Genomic DNA, 17,132 nt, shown 5'->3' with positions numbered 1-17,132 from the left:
CTGAAGACTCTTTGTTAAAATCTGAGGGATTCACTGAACCAAGTCAAGTACCCCTTGAAGTTCACAATGTCACTGAAAATGCTTTTCAAGTGGGACAAGTTGAAAATGCAAACGTCACACCCAAGAACATGTCCAAAGTAGAAAGCATTGGGAGCAGTTTAAACAGTTACACGGAAGACTTACATCCGCTAAGAGAGAGGCTTATGGAGATAAATTATGAATCAAGAAAACTCACTGAAGCGGGAACTATACAATCCCTTAAAGTAGGATTAAGTGAAAAAGGTTCAGCTAGTTTGATGCATGGGGATTCACAGTTTGAAAAAAATAGCTCAATGATCATAAATGAACTACCTGATACAAAAAAGTATGCCACGGAAGAAAAAGGCCTGAATTATTGTTCCGCTTCAAATGAAGCAGCTTCAGCACAGAACATGAGCAATAATACAGTTCAACCGATGCAAAATGCGTCACAGAGCAAAAATGGAGCAATTGAGTCAGCCTTGTCTGTTATGACAGGTGATTCTGAGGCAAATATAGAATCTATGGATGTAGCTTTTCCCTCTCCTGACAAGGAAAATGCTGATCACACTGATCCACATCATTCTAAGGAAAATTGGAAGAATAAAAAATCAGAAACTGTTGAATCGGAGGGAGATAAGATGTTGACTCAGAGAGATATAAAGTGGGATTACCACAATCCTAGTAATAAGAAAGATAAAATTGATGTTGAACAAGATAAAAATGATGGCACTTTCAACAAGCCCCAGGCATCAGTTACTCTTAAAAGTTGCAGTAAAGACAGCTCTGAAATGCTGTCTTCTGAGGGATATTGTCCAAACAATATTAAGAGCATAGATACTAATACAGAAAACAAATTGCTGCTGAATCATGGGGAACTTCTTATTCCCAGGGACGTGCAGTCAAGAAATGATACTATTAAAAATATCAATGAAAAAACAGCTAGGGACGCGGATGCTGTATCAAGTACTGAAATAAGGTCTAGAGGAATAGATGAAGTGAGTATGTTAGAAAATTCTGCTTCAGTGGGGAAGTCCTCTGTCACAGATTCATCAGAAGAAGAATTTTATCCAATAAGAAAAGTGAATTGCGCAAAAATACACCCAGGATGTGCAGTGTCCGGTGATATATCTTGTCCGATCAAAAATAGTGAAGCTAGTCTTCCCCCCAGTACGACTTCTTCAGATGGTGCCAGACATGAGGTGTTCCCTGTGGTCACGAAAGAGGAATGCTCAGAAGATAAGGAAGCTAAAGTAGGTTATACTGACTCGTCTGTAAATGAAGGGGTTGAAAAGACATGGGAACATTCGTATGCAGCAGAATGGCCCTGCACTAGTGAGAATACAACCTTAAAAACAGAACCCTCTTCTGCAATAGAAAAGTTAGAAGAAAATGCTTCAGTAATTACTTTATTGCCAAGTCAGGAGTTATCTAACAAGAAAACTATCTCTGGGAAGTCCTCTATGAATGATCCAGATGCTAATGATAATACAGCTGTACTACATACAAAACACCCTGTCGATAGGGAAGTTCATTCTGACTTACCTGTAGAAAAATCCAACATGGAATTAAAAAGGAGTGTTTCCACTTCGGAATCCAGATCAGATACAGACCACAGTTACATTATGGCTTGTCACATTGATGATGGCAGTGATACATCCCATAACAAGGCTCATGATATAAATAATGATAAAGGGAGCACTGCATCTAAGACCCACAAGACATCCATATCCCCTATCTCTGGGTCTTCCAATTCTAATAATAAACTACAAAAAGTGCTATCAGAAAAATTGTCACCGCCGGTTCCTTCTGCAAAGAATAGAGTAGACCAAACATTCAACTCTTCAGACTTCGTCAAAGTTAAAGCTCAGGAAGAGATTAACGATAGTGATGATACCCATCTCCAGACCATACCTATCTGTAAGAGAAAAAAGAAAAAACAGTCTGCCCTACCAGCTGAAACCATTCTAGCCAATGTAGATACTTCTACACGAACTATGTATTATCCCAAAACTTTAACAAAAATTATGCAAGAGATGGGCCCACCATTACCTCCGTTACTTCCACCTTTGCTAGCTACCCCTCCAAGAACTGTTCAGCGCAGTTCCCCTGTAGCCTCAACTTCAAGCCAATCTTCCTTACCATCTCCACTTGATGAACTGATTTCTCCTTTGCATAAAACCCCAGTTCCTCCTCTAACGTCAACACTGTCACAGATCTCAAAACACAAGTCCTCTTCTTCATCATCATCATCTTCCACTTTATCACCCTCTGAAATGTCAATAGGTCAGAGAATTTTATCGTCCCCTCTTCAGTTTTGTTCCAGCACTCCTAAACATGCCCTTCCTGTTCCAGGTAGACTGCCTCCATCTACACCTAGCAATTCTGTTCCACCTGCGCCTCAGGAAAACTCAGTGAAAATTTTGGACAGTATGTATCCAGAATTATCTGCTCGGGCAAGAACACTCAATATCCTGAAAGGTAACATTCAGTTTAATAGGTCGTCCTCTCTAGATGGAAAGGGTAGCCATCAAATGAGTGGCTTTAAAGCAATTGCTTCCCCATCGACTGCTTTTGTGAAAACAAGGATCAGATTTAAATCTGATCCAGAGAAGCTGCTCTCCAATGTGAACGAGACAGGGAAAAGGAAGTTGCCATCTGTGACTATGCCAAAGAACGTCAAAAGACCATGTTTAGAGGGCAGCAGATCATCAACACTGAACCCCTGCTCAGAAGAGCGCTCCGATGGTGACCGACAGTGCATTCCTGACGGTGACTCTCTGGACAATGGGAATTCTACTAAGTCAACAGATGACTGTAATTCAAAATCACTTTCGGAAATGGAGAAAACGGAGGATCCTGATACGTCGGCTGTGACTGTAGCATTGGAAAAAGTTTCCGAAGCTTGTTTCGACCTGTTGCCTGTTATTCGTAGCCGTGTTCTTGTTGGTAATACATCAAAGGTTCCCATACTGAGAGATGAAGAGAAAGAAGTTGTTTATGAACTTGCTGTTGAAAAGAAGGTCAGCTTTATATCTCGTGTGTGTGTGTATGTGTGTTTTCATTTATTAAAAGAAATAGTAAAAAAATCTTTTCTGGAATAATACTTTGAGACTTAGTCATGTTAGAAGAGGCATTTAAGAGTTCTTTTGATGATGTATCATTGATTTCTAATTGTCTAAAGATAAGTATTGCTTCAGTAAGTAATATGGATTTTTTAAAATCAATCATAGCTACTATGCATAGGTATTTAGGTCCCAAAGGTGCTTCTTCAAAAGGCAGCTGGACAAATTCTGCTTATTTAAGACCCTTACATAACCATAGATGGCTCTTACTCAGTTGACACTGGATCTAAGTAAAAAGGCAGGAGAAAGTCTAAGCAATAGATTCTTCTGTAGTGTATTTAATGAGAGATACCAAAGGACAGTGCAGTGCTTTGGATTCAAAGGGGGAAAAATGCTGGGGAGCACAGATGGACATTTATGTAGTATCTGTCAAGAATTCGTTACAGTAGCTGTATCTTTTCTCAGCATTGAGTCTATTCTTCCTTGTATTGATAAATTGCTAATTCTGAAGATCATTGTTCTATCTGTTCATTTTACTATTGCTTTCTCATTACGCTGACACTTGTTGAAACTCAAAAGCAAATAATGTTTTGCATTTATAGTCCTTAGCTGAGCCAGCTTTGCAGACTATTCTAAATAAACTGAAAAAGCAGAAAACATCCTTGGGCCACAATTATATTCAGTCCCTCTGCAGGATCTATGTTGGAATATGCCATCAGCTTGGAGACTTAGAAAAAGCACGCCTCTTCTGCTACACTCTACTTAAGGAAGGTATAGTATAACTTGCAGTTTATGTGTTGTTATAAAGTACCAAGTATCTAGAAGATTCAGAAGCAGAACCAATTAGATAACTATTTCAGTTAGAGACAAAAACTCCTGTGAATAACACTAACTTTATGCCTCATAAACATCCAGCTTACTGCTTCAGAATATTTGACTGGCCTTCATTTAAAACATTCCCAACCCTGAACTATATTTTTCAGGCAGGAACAGTCTGTGATCCTACTCTTAATTGCAAACTATTAGGTTGGAATAATTTCCTACCTTTCTTCTGCTGGATTGTTTTTAGGAAGCTACTCTTGAGGCCATTCAGAGATCCAAACTGAGGCACCTACTTTTATTTATTTTAATTATTCAAATCTGGGTGACCAACCCTTGGTGAGTTTTATTTTTTTAATAAAAAGAATGTTCAGGCTTTGATTGCCATAGGGTGATGGAGCTGGAATTTTGGCCTGTGTTAAAATATTTCATGATCATAGGGGAGAGGATTCGAATAGTTGCAGAGTTTAACTCACTTTAACCCTTCTTTTAATAAAATGGGTTTGTCAAAAAAAAAAATCAGCAATTTGATCTGGAATGCTTTAGAGATCACAACCATTGCGCTAATGGCGACAGATTAGCCAGTTCTCTTTTAAATTCTCGGTTTTATATTATCATTGAAAGTAGGAGAGGCTGACTGCCAACAATGTGGGCAGAACCATTTCTCTCTTTGAGAGAGAGAGGATGCACTGCCCCATTTTGTAGCAGGCATCATTTGTATCATTATTATACTATTAAATATTTCTATCCCGTCTTTTATATATAACCAAATGTTCTGACCCCCCCCCCCTTCATACACCAAAGCACGCTGAGACAAAGATACTTCAAGGATTTATTAACACACAGACTAGACCTTGGCAACAATCCAGCACAGACTAACCTGGCCAGCCTGCCAAGCTAGCCACGATAGCTTCTCCAGCTCTAGTAAATATGTTGATTCCTGCGATAAGCGTGTGGCAAGTCATTCCTTTTATAGTCTTGAGAGGAGCCTAATTACCACCAGCTGAGTTCCATTATCTCCTGTAACTGCGTAACTGTTCTTTACGCCTATTAGCCCTCCGTTGCCAGGCATCCAACTCCCTTGTCTCCTCCCCACTGCTCCAATGCATGACGTCAGGATCACACTCCCTTGTCTCCTCCCCACTGGTCCAAGACTCAGGCGCATCCTGGTGGCCAACCAGCCTCTCTGCGCCCTGCTCTGAGTCGGAACCCTGTCCAGGGTCCTCCACATCTTCCAGAGCTGACTCATAGGGCTCCTCGCTGTCAGAGTCTGGTGGCAGCTCCAACGGCTCCTGCTGGGCCACAACAACCAAAGATGGCAAATGTACCTAGTACTTCTCCCCCAGTTTTTTTCTTCACAGCAACAACCCTGTGAGGCAACTTTTATGCCTAAGGGAGGTCTAGTCATTTTTTTTCCCTTTTGCTTAATTTTTCTTTATCCCTTCCAGATTTCCCACGGTCTGAGCAGTTGATACTGTTTATTGCAAACATATGGAGTGAAGTGTTCTGCTCTGAAAGTGTGATCAACAAAGCAATCCAGGTAGTAGTTAGACAGCGTGCAAAAGGAGATGTGTTGAAATGCCTGAAAACCTACCTCAATTGGGAAGAGGTACAAATATTTGATGTTTTCTTTGTGTGTAATGAAAGGACAGACTCCACATTGATTTCTTAGTGATTATATAAGATCAGAACCCCATTTGATTTATCTTTTAAGATACAAAGGGCAATGTTGCGTACTTCTTTGATTATCCGTTGCTCAAATGCTGGTTTCTAAAAAATAACATGAATCCCCCCCCCCAAAAAAAAAAGTTAGAAATGCAGATTTGATGTTTGCCAAAGCAGTTATCTCTAAGCAGTTATACTTAATTTACTTCTTTTACAGTTTTTTTTTGTAAGTTAGAAAGTTACAAAAGTTAGAAATGCAGATTTGATCTTTGCCAAAGCAGTTATCTCTAAGCAGTTATACTTAATTTACTTCTTTTACAGTTTTTTTTTGTAAGTTAGAGGGTTACAAAAGTTAGAAATGCAGATTTGATCTTGGCCAAAGCAGATATCTCTAAGCAGTTATACTTAATTTACTTCTTTTACAGGTATTTTTTTGTGTGTTGTTTGTTTGTTGGGAGATTTTTATATATTTTCCAAAGGAAACAAGCATTTTTTTATCTCCTGGATCAGAATTCCCCCAAAGTACTTCCATGTATTTTTCTGTCATAGAAATTTAATTTAAGCTAAATTCATGTTCTTATTGTCTTTCTTCCCCTTAGAGTGCACCAGTAGATATTAGCATGATGATTTCCAGTCTGCTTTGGGCAATACAGTTGTGTCCACAAATGGAATTTCAGCTGAGTGAAAAATATGGAGAAGACCTGAAAGAGAATACGTGGCAATATGTGTTTGCTATTGACCTCTTATGCTCCTATCAAAAGTGGTGCTGGACCCATGATAATATCATAAGGTACCATGTTTAATTTCATATTTCTACATACAGTACCACTCTAGACCAGTGTTTTCAAACTTAGCAGCTTTAAAACGTGTTGACTTTAGCTCCCAGAATTCCCCATTCACTTATCTCCATGGCCAACTTGACATCTATGGCAGCCAAGAAGCCAGCCTTTTTATTGATGTCAAGATGTACAACGGCTTTGGGAGAATCTTCCCTTTATTGAGTACCTCAGTAATTCACTCCAGAGCTCAAATAAACCCTTCAATTCCTCTTTCCCAATTCTAACAATGGAAGGCTGTTCTGACCCCCCTCGTCCTACACTAACACACACTCCGAGCCAAAGATTACGGCATTTAATTAACAGAAAGACAGGTCCTTGGCAGCAAACCGGCACAGACAAGCTTGGGCAGCAATCCAGCACAGATAAGCCGTGGCAGCAATCCAGCCTGCCAAGCTCGCAATAATGTTCTCCGACATTAGTTCCTGCGTTGACTTCTGCAGGAGGGGCGTGTGCACAAGCAGTCCTTTTATAGTCTGGAGAGGAGCCTAATGACCACCAGCTGAGTGCAATTACCTCCTGTACTTGCGCAACTGTTCCTGACGCCTATTAGCTCTTCGGTGCCGGGCATCCAGGAACAACTCACTGCTGACCTCAGGCTCACACTCCCTTGTCTCCTCCCCACTGGTCCAAGGCTCAGGCGCCTCCTGGTGGCCAACCAGCCTCTCTGCACCCTGCTCAGAGTCGGAACCCTGTCCAGGGTCCTCCAGAGCCGACTCATCGGGCCCCTCACTGTTGGAGTCTGGTGGCAGCTCCAATAGCTCCTGCTGGGCCACAACAGAAGACTATCTACCGTTATTATCCCCCAAACAGTGTAAACATCAGCCAATGTAACTGATTGCATGTTAAGGGAAGGATTGGAATAGAGAGGCTTTCTGTACGGCAGAGAATAGATGCCTAACGGCAGCAAGGTAAAAAACTAAGGTGGGAAAGGCTTATTGTTTTGTACTAGCATTAGTTGAAATCATCTCAAGCAAAAGCTTTTTGTCTTTCAGAAGAATTTGGCAGACCGTGCTAGCTTTGAACAAGAATGTGCCTATAATTCTCAATTTTCTTTCATAGCAAAGAGCTGTGGCCAATCATGGATAATTGGATAAAGAACAGGAATGGCAATGGAAGCATTTCCTCCTCTTCTAATATAATCATTGCCACTGTGCTGAGACTGATTGGTAAGCATGTGGGGTTTTCACTGCAGATATCAGGCTCTTAGATAGCAGTTAGCAGTAGCAATAGCAGTTAGACTTATATACCGCTTCATAGGGCTTTCAGCCCACTCTAAGCAGTTTACAGAGTCAGCATATTGCCCCCAACAACAATCCGGCTCCTCATTTTACCTACCTCGGAAGGATGGAAGGCTGAGTCAACCCTGAGCCGGTGAGATTTGAACAGCCGAACTGCAGAACTGCAATCAGCTGAAGTAGCCTGCAGTGCTGCATTTAACCACTGCGCCACCTCGGCTCAGTGGTTTCCCCTTTTATCTCCTACACCTCCTTAGGCGAACTGATGAAATATTGTAATCAGCTGCAGGTGATTTAAGACAGTTTCTTAGTATTAAGGAGTAAATAGTCTTTTTTTTCTATCTTTAATAATGACAGGATGGTCCTTAAATTCTAGTGAGAATATATAAAAGTCACATCGTTCTCCACCTTATTGCTCCACGACACACCCAACAAGTATATTTATAGCCTGACACTTCCATTCCCCACATAAGGCAAAGATGATAGAAGTTTTTTTTTCTCATTGAACTGAGGGATATCCAGGATGAGTGAACTCAGCGTCCGTGCTCAGATTTGATACATGATACGTTCCATTTCTTTCCAACAAAAGTTCTACTTTTTTTAAAAGGCAAACTGAGTGCAAAAAGTCCCTCATTTCCAGAAGTCCTTTCAGCCAATTATTTTTTGTCTCTTTCCTCTCCTTTCTTGCCTCTGAACTTTCATAGCACCATAAAGGAAGTATGTGCTCAGGAAAATATCCAAGGAGGAAGGCAAAGCAGGTCAGTCATGAGAGGAAAAGAAAAGAAAAGAAAAGAAAAGAAAAGAAAAGAAAGAAAGAAAGAAAGAAAGAAAGAAAGAAAGAAAGAGAAAGAAGGAAGGAAGGAAGGAAGAAAGGAAAGAAAGAAAAAGAAAAGAAAGAAAGAAGGAAAGAAAGAAGAAAGAGAGAGAGAAAGAAAGACAAAGAAAGAAAGAAAGAAAGAAAGAAGGAAGGAAGGAAGGAGAAGGAAGAGGAAGGAAGGAAGGAAGGAAGGAAGGAAGGAAGGAAGGAAGGAAGAAGAAAGAAAGAAAGAAAGAAAGAAAGAAAGAAAGAAAGAAAGAAAGAAAGAAAGAAGAAGAAAGAAAGAAGAAAGAAAGAAAGAAAAAGGCCCCTAATGGGTCTTTTGTGTTATATGGTATAAGTGGCACACTATTAAACTGTTTCCCTCCAATTTTCCTTGGTAGACTCATGGCCACATTAACACTTTATGAGCTGTAAACTATCAAGGAAAAAAAAACTTGGAAATGGAGCTTTTTTTTAACAGAATACCATTTCAGCATCTCATCTACGGTACCACGTGGAACCATTCAGTTACATGAGCCCCCAACTGCAACCTACAGCAGTACAGCTATGAGGCAGGTTGAGCAGATAATTGAGAAATAAATCTGTTATTTCTTTTTTCTTTTCTTTTTTTTTGACACTTTGTAGGTCGTCTAGGACAAATAGGTCTGAGAGAAGGATTTTTCCCTGCTGTGGAAAATATCAGTTCTGTTATTGGAGCCTTTCTACAGCACGCAAAGGAAAAAGGTAATAATTTAGTATTTTTTAGTATTTTATTAGGATTTATAGGCCGCCCTTTTCCCTGAGGGGACTCAGGGTGGCTTACAATCATTAGGGAGGGGGTGCAATTCAAAATAAACAATATGTGAGCAAAATAAAATAATAAAAACACAACTTGCATTCAACACTCGGGTGGGGCAAATTAGAGACTTATCCCCAGGCCTGACGGGATAGCCAGGTCTTGAGGGCTGCGCGGAAGGCCTGGACGGTGGTGAGGGTGCGTATCTTGACGGGGAGATCGTTCCACAGGGTCGGAGCTGCAACAGAAAAGGCTCTCCTATGTATTGCATGGTAGTTAGCAAAATGAATTGTCTTGTCAGCCATCCCGGTAAGTCTTTTTTCCTCTAAGTAAGGAGAGTTGGAAAATGAGTTGGATTGGGATATAGCAGTAGGGCTACACAAGAATCACATAGATTCTTATCTCCCCTCTGATGCAAGCAGCCAGGGTGGCAGGTGGTTTGTGTCTATTTATTTCCTGTTCAGTAGTCTTGGTCAGAAAACTGTGCCACTGTTACCTGTAATATGCATACATATAAAATGTTCGCTATAAAAAGAGTGACATAGAATTTGGTGGAAGGGAGGGCACTGTTCAAAATGGGAAAAGACAAGAAAAAGGCCAGCAGAGAAAATAAAATAGAAGTTAATACAGTGGGAGGCATTGGGGATATGGGGTTTCACCGACAAATGCACGCTCGACAAATGCACGTCGACGAAACCGCGGCGACAAAAACTGTAAGTTCGAAATCGCACTGACGAATGAGCGTAGAAGCGCACCGACAAAAGCGCGCCTTCAATGAACAAGTAATAACAACCGAATAACCCTAAACCTAACACTAAACCTAACCCTAAACAGAACCCTGAACTAACCCTTACCTTAACTGAAATCGTGCTTTTGTGGGCGCGGTTTTGTCGGCGCGTTGTTGTGGGCACGTGTATGATGTTGCGGTTTTTGTTCTCGTGGTTTCGTCGGCGCGCTTTTCACGTGCGCGCATTTGTCGGGTCACGGAGGTGGGGAAATAAAAAAAAATCTTTAATCAAAATAAGAAATTGAACTATGTTGTAGAGAGGAGAAAAATGGAAGGCTGGATAAATAAATTGACAGAGGATAAAGTGAAAATGCAAATGAGGACAGTGAAACCGCTGGTTATTCCCAGAGGACTGCTTGGGGAGTGTTACTCAACCCCACAAGTTTGCTCCAACCAGACAAGACAGCTCAGGCTGCCATGTTTCTCTCTGGCACTAAGCAGGGACCCAAAAAAGAAAACCAAAAATAATCTAAGCACAGAGGTGGTTTAAAATCAATAACTGATAGTTTAAGCATATTGAGTCATCTTATCCCAGGATACAAATATATCTGCTGAAACTGGTATGTATTTAATTAGGAAACATACAGCAACAAAGGAAACACAATTGGATGTTGGGCTTAGAGAAGAAGGCTTAGAGGAAAGGGACAGTGGGTTCGGTTCTCCAAAAAATGGGGACTGAGCTTTAACTGTAAAAAGCTAGGCAAAGAATCAAGCACATTAAATATAAAATATATATTTACATTGAAGTCTGCATGTGATTTACCTTGTTAAAATCTGGGAAAATTCATATTTTCTAACCTGGAGTGGGCTTAAGGACATTCCACCCACCTCTGTTCCCAGTAAGATCCAAAGAACAAAACCTCCAACAACTTATTTATTGTTTATTTAACTTCAGTTTTTGCAAATGGAGTTTCTTACTAGAAGTATAAGATATAAGTTACAGTTTACAGTTACTTTTATGTATTCTGATCCAGTTGGGATCCTTACTGGCTTTCTTGGAATCAATTGTATTTAATTATTTAAAACATTTATATAACCATCCATTCTTACAACCAAATGTGACTGGTTCCCAACCGAAAGTATACACAACATAAAAACCATAATAAAACTAAATACTTTTAAAACCGTGAAAATAACAGAAACCTGTCACCAAAATCATACGGCCTCTTCTCCCAGGACTTGGGAGAAGAGTCTGGTCATCAAAGCCTTACAGAAGGTGTAGCATAATGTCCTTTATATCCACTCCTTCCCTAATGAAACGTCATCCGAAAGATTTCATACCAGATTTCATTTCACTCCAGGCATTTTGTATGTTTGTCTGTATGTGTACATACACCCCCATGCTATGGGTATATCCACAGAATGTACCAAGGTCTGTTTTTGGAACAAGGTGCAACGCCCTATTCTTTCCAGCACATTAAATTCCCAGCATGCATATTAGAGACTCAGCTCTCGGAAGGGAAGTTGGGCTTGAAGATCTTGCAAATTACAAGGTGTCCGTTTTCAGTGAACCAGTAAAAGGTTTTCCTGAATCACCTCATTCCACATGAGGCTTGCATGTCCTACAAGTCATAGGATAGCCCTATTTGGAGCTCCTGGTAGTAGGACCAATATTATTCTAATAGTTGCATGTTGCCGCAGTGATTTAAAATTCCCTTTGGTCAAGGATACTATTGATTGTTGCATTTCCTTCTTTTCCAGATGTGGCCTGGGGTGTCCAGTTAGCAGCCGCATATGCACTCTTTGATTTGGGACCTAGCAATCCATCCAAAATCCTGGAGGCCATCCATGCATGGAAAGCAGTGAACACCATCAGCCTTCCCTCTGCTGTTCTAAATGGCATAAGTGAAGTCAATAGTCTACTAACGTGCACAGAAGAACAGAAGATTGTTCATTAGCATAAGGCTTCCAATAGAAAATGGAGGCAGTTCCTCCGAAGCAAAAGAGACTTTGAGGGACAGCAGAAAGTATGAATTCTTGCATAGGTATATTCATAGCCAATATATCCTGAAATAGGTTACTTTGCAGATGAGTGTGTCCTTATATTACTAGCATAGGAAATAAATGGCAGACTGTCTTGTGTACTAGCTCTCTTTGGTTCACCGACAAATGCGCGCTCGACAAAAGCGCACCAACGAAACCATGGGGAGAAAACCAAGAGTTCAAAATTGCGGCAACGAATGAGCGAAGAAGCGCGCTGACAACAGCGCGCTCTAAACCTAACCCTAAACCTAACCCTAAACCTAACCCTAAACCTAACCCTTACCTTAACCGTAATCGCGCTTCTGTCGGCGCTTTTGTCAGCACGCCTTTGTGGGCGCGCTGTCGACATTGCAGTTTTATCGCCATGGTTTCATCGGTGCACTGTTGTTGGGCGCGCATTTGTCGGGCCACGGCTTTCTTTAAATCAGAAAAAAAAAATCATTTATGAAAATAAGTGTTCTCTTAGATATGATCTTCCAAATTGGGAGTCATATGCTTTTATAGGCCAAATGGTCTCCAGAGTATCTTCATTGGAAATTAGTTGAAATCTTTTGTAAGTAAACTGGGTTTGTCCATTGATTATGTTTAAGCATGCTAACTTCAGAGAATTGGATTAAGTTTTTTTTTTCCTAAAAAAAAGTCTGTTCCTAATAGTGTGAACATTCCTCCCACTTCTTTCTTTAAATGGATACTATAAATCCCTGTTGTTTCAAAATACTGCATATTTTCTTATTCGAAAATGGCACTAGGACAAAAGAGAGATATTTGTGCCATGGGAAGTGATGTACCTCTCAACTTTAAAATAGATTTGTTTCTACTGTAAATGTCTTAATCTAGACCAAATCATGACTTTAAAAAAATACTAGCAGTAGCCCTCCTGCTTTTAATTATTTAAAGGAGGCATAATGTGTTTTCTGTAATATTTAACCTCCACATTATATATAGAATATTGAGATGACTTCTCTATGAGAATTTGTATATATGTTATATTCAAATAATGTGTTTCACATTGCACGTTGTTCCAGTTTCGGAACTTTATTATCTGTATATAGAAATGGGAAAGAAAGACACTTGCACTGTTGAATGAAGTTTCATTTATTTTCACTTATATATAAAAATATAAACACTTTTTTCCTAATAAATATGGTTTGTGTCTTTCCTAGCTGCATAGTTTTCATGCCAAGTGTTGCTAATCCTAACTGCCAAAGCATCATACAACTACTGTCAAAATTTGAATATGTAATATGTATAATATAACATTTCCTTCCACCTGCACATGAAAAAAGTATTATCTTTTTTGTTTTAATGAGTATTTCAGTAATTTATAGTGAGTTACTCTATCTCTGCTTTTGAATGTACTTGAAGCATCTAACTCAATCAATTATACAACCATCCAAAATATCTAAAAATTAAAAAAATCATTAAGTTAAAACAAATCTGCGCTGTGAATGTCAGCATCAAAATATTAATTAGCAAATGTCCCAAGTAACCTTTTTTTTAAAAAAATAAAACTATAGTGGGAAAATTGATCCCTTTTTACAATAGGATTTCAAATTAGCAGCTGCAGTAAATACCACTACGGAAGGGCTAAAACTTTGCCTTTATGAGAATAACATTATTATCCCTTTTCTTTTTTTCCTTTGGTTTGTTCTTTTAAAACTGCAAAATAGATCCATGTGAATATGTGAAATAAAGAAAATGTGAACAGAAGCAAGGAGAAATAATTTAGGAAATGACAAGTTGCAATTATTCAACGTTTTGACAATGCTTGAACAATGCTATTGCTATTGAACAAAATACTTCCTTTAAATGTTGTTTGGATAGTTTGTTCATTTATTGGTCTAGTCCATGGGTCTTCAAACTATGGCTTGTGGGCCACGTGCGGCCCACCAAAGCCATTAATCCAACCTGCGCAGGATCACAAGGCTGCTTCGCCCACATCACCCTGCCCACTCTTCGGCAGAGCGCAGGACTTCTCTTCGGAAGCCCTGTGGGCTGGAGCTAAAAGGTAAGGCCAATGATTTTGGCCTGCAGAATGCTGCTGGAGGCGGAGGAGATGAAAAATGGGGGCGTACAGGCACTCCAAGAGGCCAAAAAAATGGCAAAAATGGCTTGGTTTTGGCTAAAAAAACGAGCCATTTTCACCCGTTTTTGGCATGCAGAATGCTGCTGGAGGCGGGGTAGGTGAAAAATGGGACACACAGATGGGTGAAAAGTGCCTGTTGTTCACTTCCCCCACCTCCAGAAGATAGAGAGAGACAAGGCGGGGGGGGGGGAGAGAAAGAGAAAAAAAGGGAGAGAGAGAGAGAAAAGAGAAAGATTTCTCAAGCTTCTTGGGACTGAGAATTGCTGCAAAACTTGAGTTTTCTGAAGTAGATCATTAGACTCCTAAAAAATGATCTAGTAAAAGGAAAAGTCAACCAAAAGAGCAACATGCAAACAAAAGCAAATAAAACACCCCCCCCCCAAAAAAAATCAGGAACAAAACAAAGGTTAATTTGTGTGGATTGTTTAATGGACTGTTAAATTGGCCATGCCTACCTAGTCACAAGACATAGCCACGCCCACTCAGGCACATGACCACCTAGCCATGCCCACTCACTTGGTCCGCCCCACCCCCCAACAATCTGAGGGACCGTGAATTGGTCCCCTGTTTAAAAAGTTTGAGGACCCCTGGTCTAGTCTAACTCAAACAGAGTCTCAAGAGAGTCCATTGTGATTTGTTCCTGATTCTGGAATGCTGATTATAAAAAATATGAGTTCTTAACTGGGAGGATTGTTTTGTTCGATTTTTCCCTTAGAACTATGTAAAACCTTTCAACTCTGAAATGTTCTGAGCTTCAAGTTCAACAACGGTTGTTTCTACTTCCCTGAAAATGTTGTTAGACTTTTGTGGAAGAGTTTGAGTAGAATTTGAAACAAGACTGTTTTGAGCCTACAACACCTTTGGTGTACTTCGAACACTTCCAGTATGATTGGAACAGTGGTGGGTTTCAAAATTTTTTAGAACCTCTTCTGTAGGTGTGGCCTGCTTTGTGGGAGTGGCTCACCAGCCATGTGACCGGGTGGGAGTGGCTTGCCAGCCATGTGACTGGGTGGGCATGGCCAACTTGTAAAATGTGGTGAAACTCACTTAACAACGCTCTTGCTTAGCAACCAAAATGTTGGCTCAGAAACTCTGGCATTTGAAGCACGCAAGTCTTAAAGCTGTCAAGTTACAAGACCCCTCCACCCCTAGCCCTTTAGAAAAAAAAACCAAGGGTGTTCAAACTTGACAGCTTTAAGACTTGTGGACTTCAACTCCCAGAATTCCTCCTCCAGTCATGTTGGCTCAGCAACTCTGGCATTGAAGTGTGCAAATCTTAAAGCTGTCAAGTTACAAGACCCTTGCACCCCTAACTCTTTAGGAAAAAAACAGGGGTGTTCAAATTTGACAGCTTTAAGACTTGTGGACTTCAACTCCCAGAATTCCTCCTCTCGCTCTTCATCTTGATGATGTGCAGACAGGCGGGGGGAGGGAGCTGGAACCGGTTCTAAATGGCACTGTAGATTTGTGTGAACCTCTTCTATAGAAGAGGTTAGAACTGGCAGGAACCCACCAGATTGGAACAGCTCCTTTCAGTTCAAAACACACATTTAAATGTTTTCATACTTTTAAATTCTTTATTTTTCTTTATCAGAAAAAAAAAAAGAATGGTGGCAGTCTTCCCTACTTGGCAGTCAGTGGGCAGAAGGTCTATAGGTAAATGTCTCCTCTTCGTGTACATCAGGGCTCCTGACTTCAAGTTTCCCGAGAGAGGTTGTGCAATTTTTTTGTTTGCATAAAGAGATGGATGACAAGTGATCTCAGCATGACATCTTATAGCCATTTCTTTTCATTCCTTTTTTTTTTGTTTTTGTCCTTTAGCAGTCTCTAGTTCAAGCTTGCTTCCATAACATTTCAAAAGGCTTCCCGTAAACCCTTTGAGCATGCATCAAGAGATTTGCTTCTGCCTTCCCTTCAACCTTGGGTTGCGCAGAGAGAATTTTTTATTTCTATTCTCCACTGACTTGCCACTCATCTGAAGGTAAAAATTCAAGGGCTGTGCTGGAGATCTCGAAGCAAAAAAAATAAATCACCAATGTGTTGATCCTTGAATTCAGTTCTCTGAGTCTGTCTTTCCCTCTTTCCCATCGGGATTTTATATAACCAAGCGGCAAGAGGTGTTCCTTGCATTTTGCAACAGTACAATGGAGCAATTCTGCAACAACTTTTATATACATTAATACAGTTTTGATTTGATTTTATACTCGTAGATTGTTAAGCTGATTTACAAATGTGAGATACACTCAGAGTCATCAGCAATTGGAGTGGCCAGTAAGCCAAACATAGAAATAAATCATGCCAATGGATCAATGGGTTTTCCCTAAGAATGAACGAATACCAGTGGATCAATAGTCTTCTCATAAAAAGTGACACAACAAGAATGGATGTGCTAAGGCATAGCTACACTATCTTACTGGGTACAATTTATGGTCCGTGGGCCGTAGAAGGTGAAGGATTTTATAGCAGTATCACAGAAACAAGACACAGATTGATTTTGCAAGTGATAATAATTACTTAGAAACTATTGATACAGTTTTACAGAGGAATTTATTTATTAGTTTATTTATTAAATATATTTATATGCCGCCCAATCCCGAAGGACTCCGGGCGGCTTACAAAAAATATACGGAAAAAAAACACATAACGATAAAAAGAAAACAATTTAAAAACAACAAACACTCTCATACATTCATTCTAGTCGGGGCTGGACCTCACCCGTGAGGTCAACAGCCCCAGTCCTGCCGGAACAGCCAAGTTTTTACAGCTTTCCTGAAGGCCATGAGAGTGGGTATGGTCCGGATATCCGGGGGGAGCTGGTTCCAGAGAGTCGGAGCAGCCACAGATAAGGCTCTCCTCCGAGGGCCCACCAGTCGACACTGTTTGGCTGATGGCATCTGAAAGAGGCCCAATCTGTGGGATCTTACTGGCCGCTGGGAGGTATGTGGCAGCAGCCGGTCTCGAAGGTATCCTGGTCCTAAGCCATGTAGGGCTTTAAAGGTAATAACCAACACCTTGAATTGAGTCCAGAGACCAATTGGTA

The 17,132-nt window shown here is 40.4% G+C and overlaps 1 protein-coding gene and 1 long non-coding RNA gene across 3 annotated transcripts in view; one reads left to right on the top strand and one right to left on the bottom strand.

The window, feature by feature from the left end:
- The window catches only part of ICE1 (interactor of little elongation complex ELL subunit 1), a 38,120-nt gene extending 26,112 nt beyond the window's left edge, over positions 1–12,008 (top strand). For both annotated transcript variants that reach the window (XM_087721919.1, XM_087721918.1), the window contains 7 exons: positions 1–3,041; positions 3,686–3,854; positions 5,351–5,511; positions 6,167–6,357; positions 7,466–7,572; positions 9,086–9,184; positions 11,725–12,008. The exon at positions 1–3,041 is cut by the window's left edge and continues 1,204 nt beyond it. In XM_087721919.1, the coding sequence (XP_087578045.1) occupies positions 1–3,041; positions 3,686–3,854; positions 5,351–5,511; positions 6,167–6,357; positions 7,466–7,572; positions 9,086–9,184; positions 11,725–11,921 (3,965 nt within the window). In that variant the 3' untranslated portion in view covers positions 11,922–12,008. The remainder of the gene's footprint in view (positions 3,042–3,685; positions 3,855–5,350; positions 5,512–6,166; positions 6,358–7,465; positions 7,573–9,085; positions 9,185–11,724) is intronic.
- The window catches only part of LOC148044493 (uncharacterized), a 1,189,713-nt gene that overhangs the window by 263,943 nt on the left and 908,638 nt on the right, over positions 1–17,132 (bottom strand). The gene's annotated exons all lie outside the window — the stretch shown is intronic.

Source organism: Thamnophis sirtalis, unplaced genomic scaffold (genome assembly GCF_051295495.1).
Source record: "Thamnophis sirtalis isolate CommonGarterSnake01/CBP01778 unplaced genomic scaffold, rThaSir2_p1.2 scaffold_8, whole genome shotgun sequence".
Lineage (NCBI taxonomy): Eukaryota > Metazoa > Chordata > Lepidosauria > Squamata > Natricidae > Thamnophis > Thamnophis sirtalis.
The sequence above is the reverse complement of the archived record's forward strand: the minus strand, read 5'-3'. Positions and strand labels throughout refer to the sequence as shown.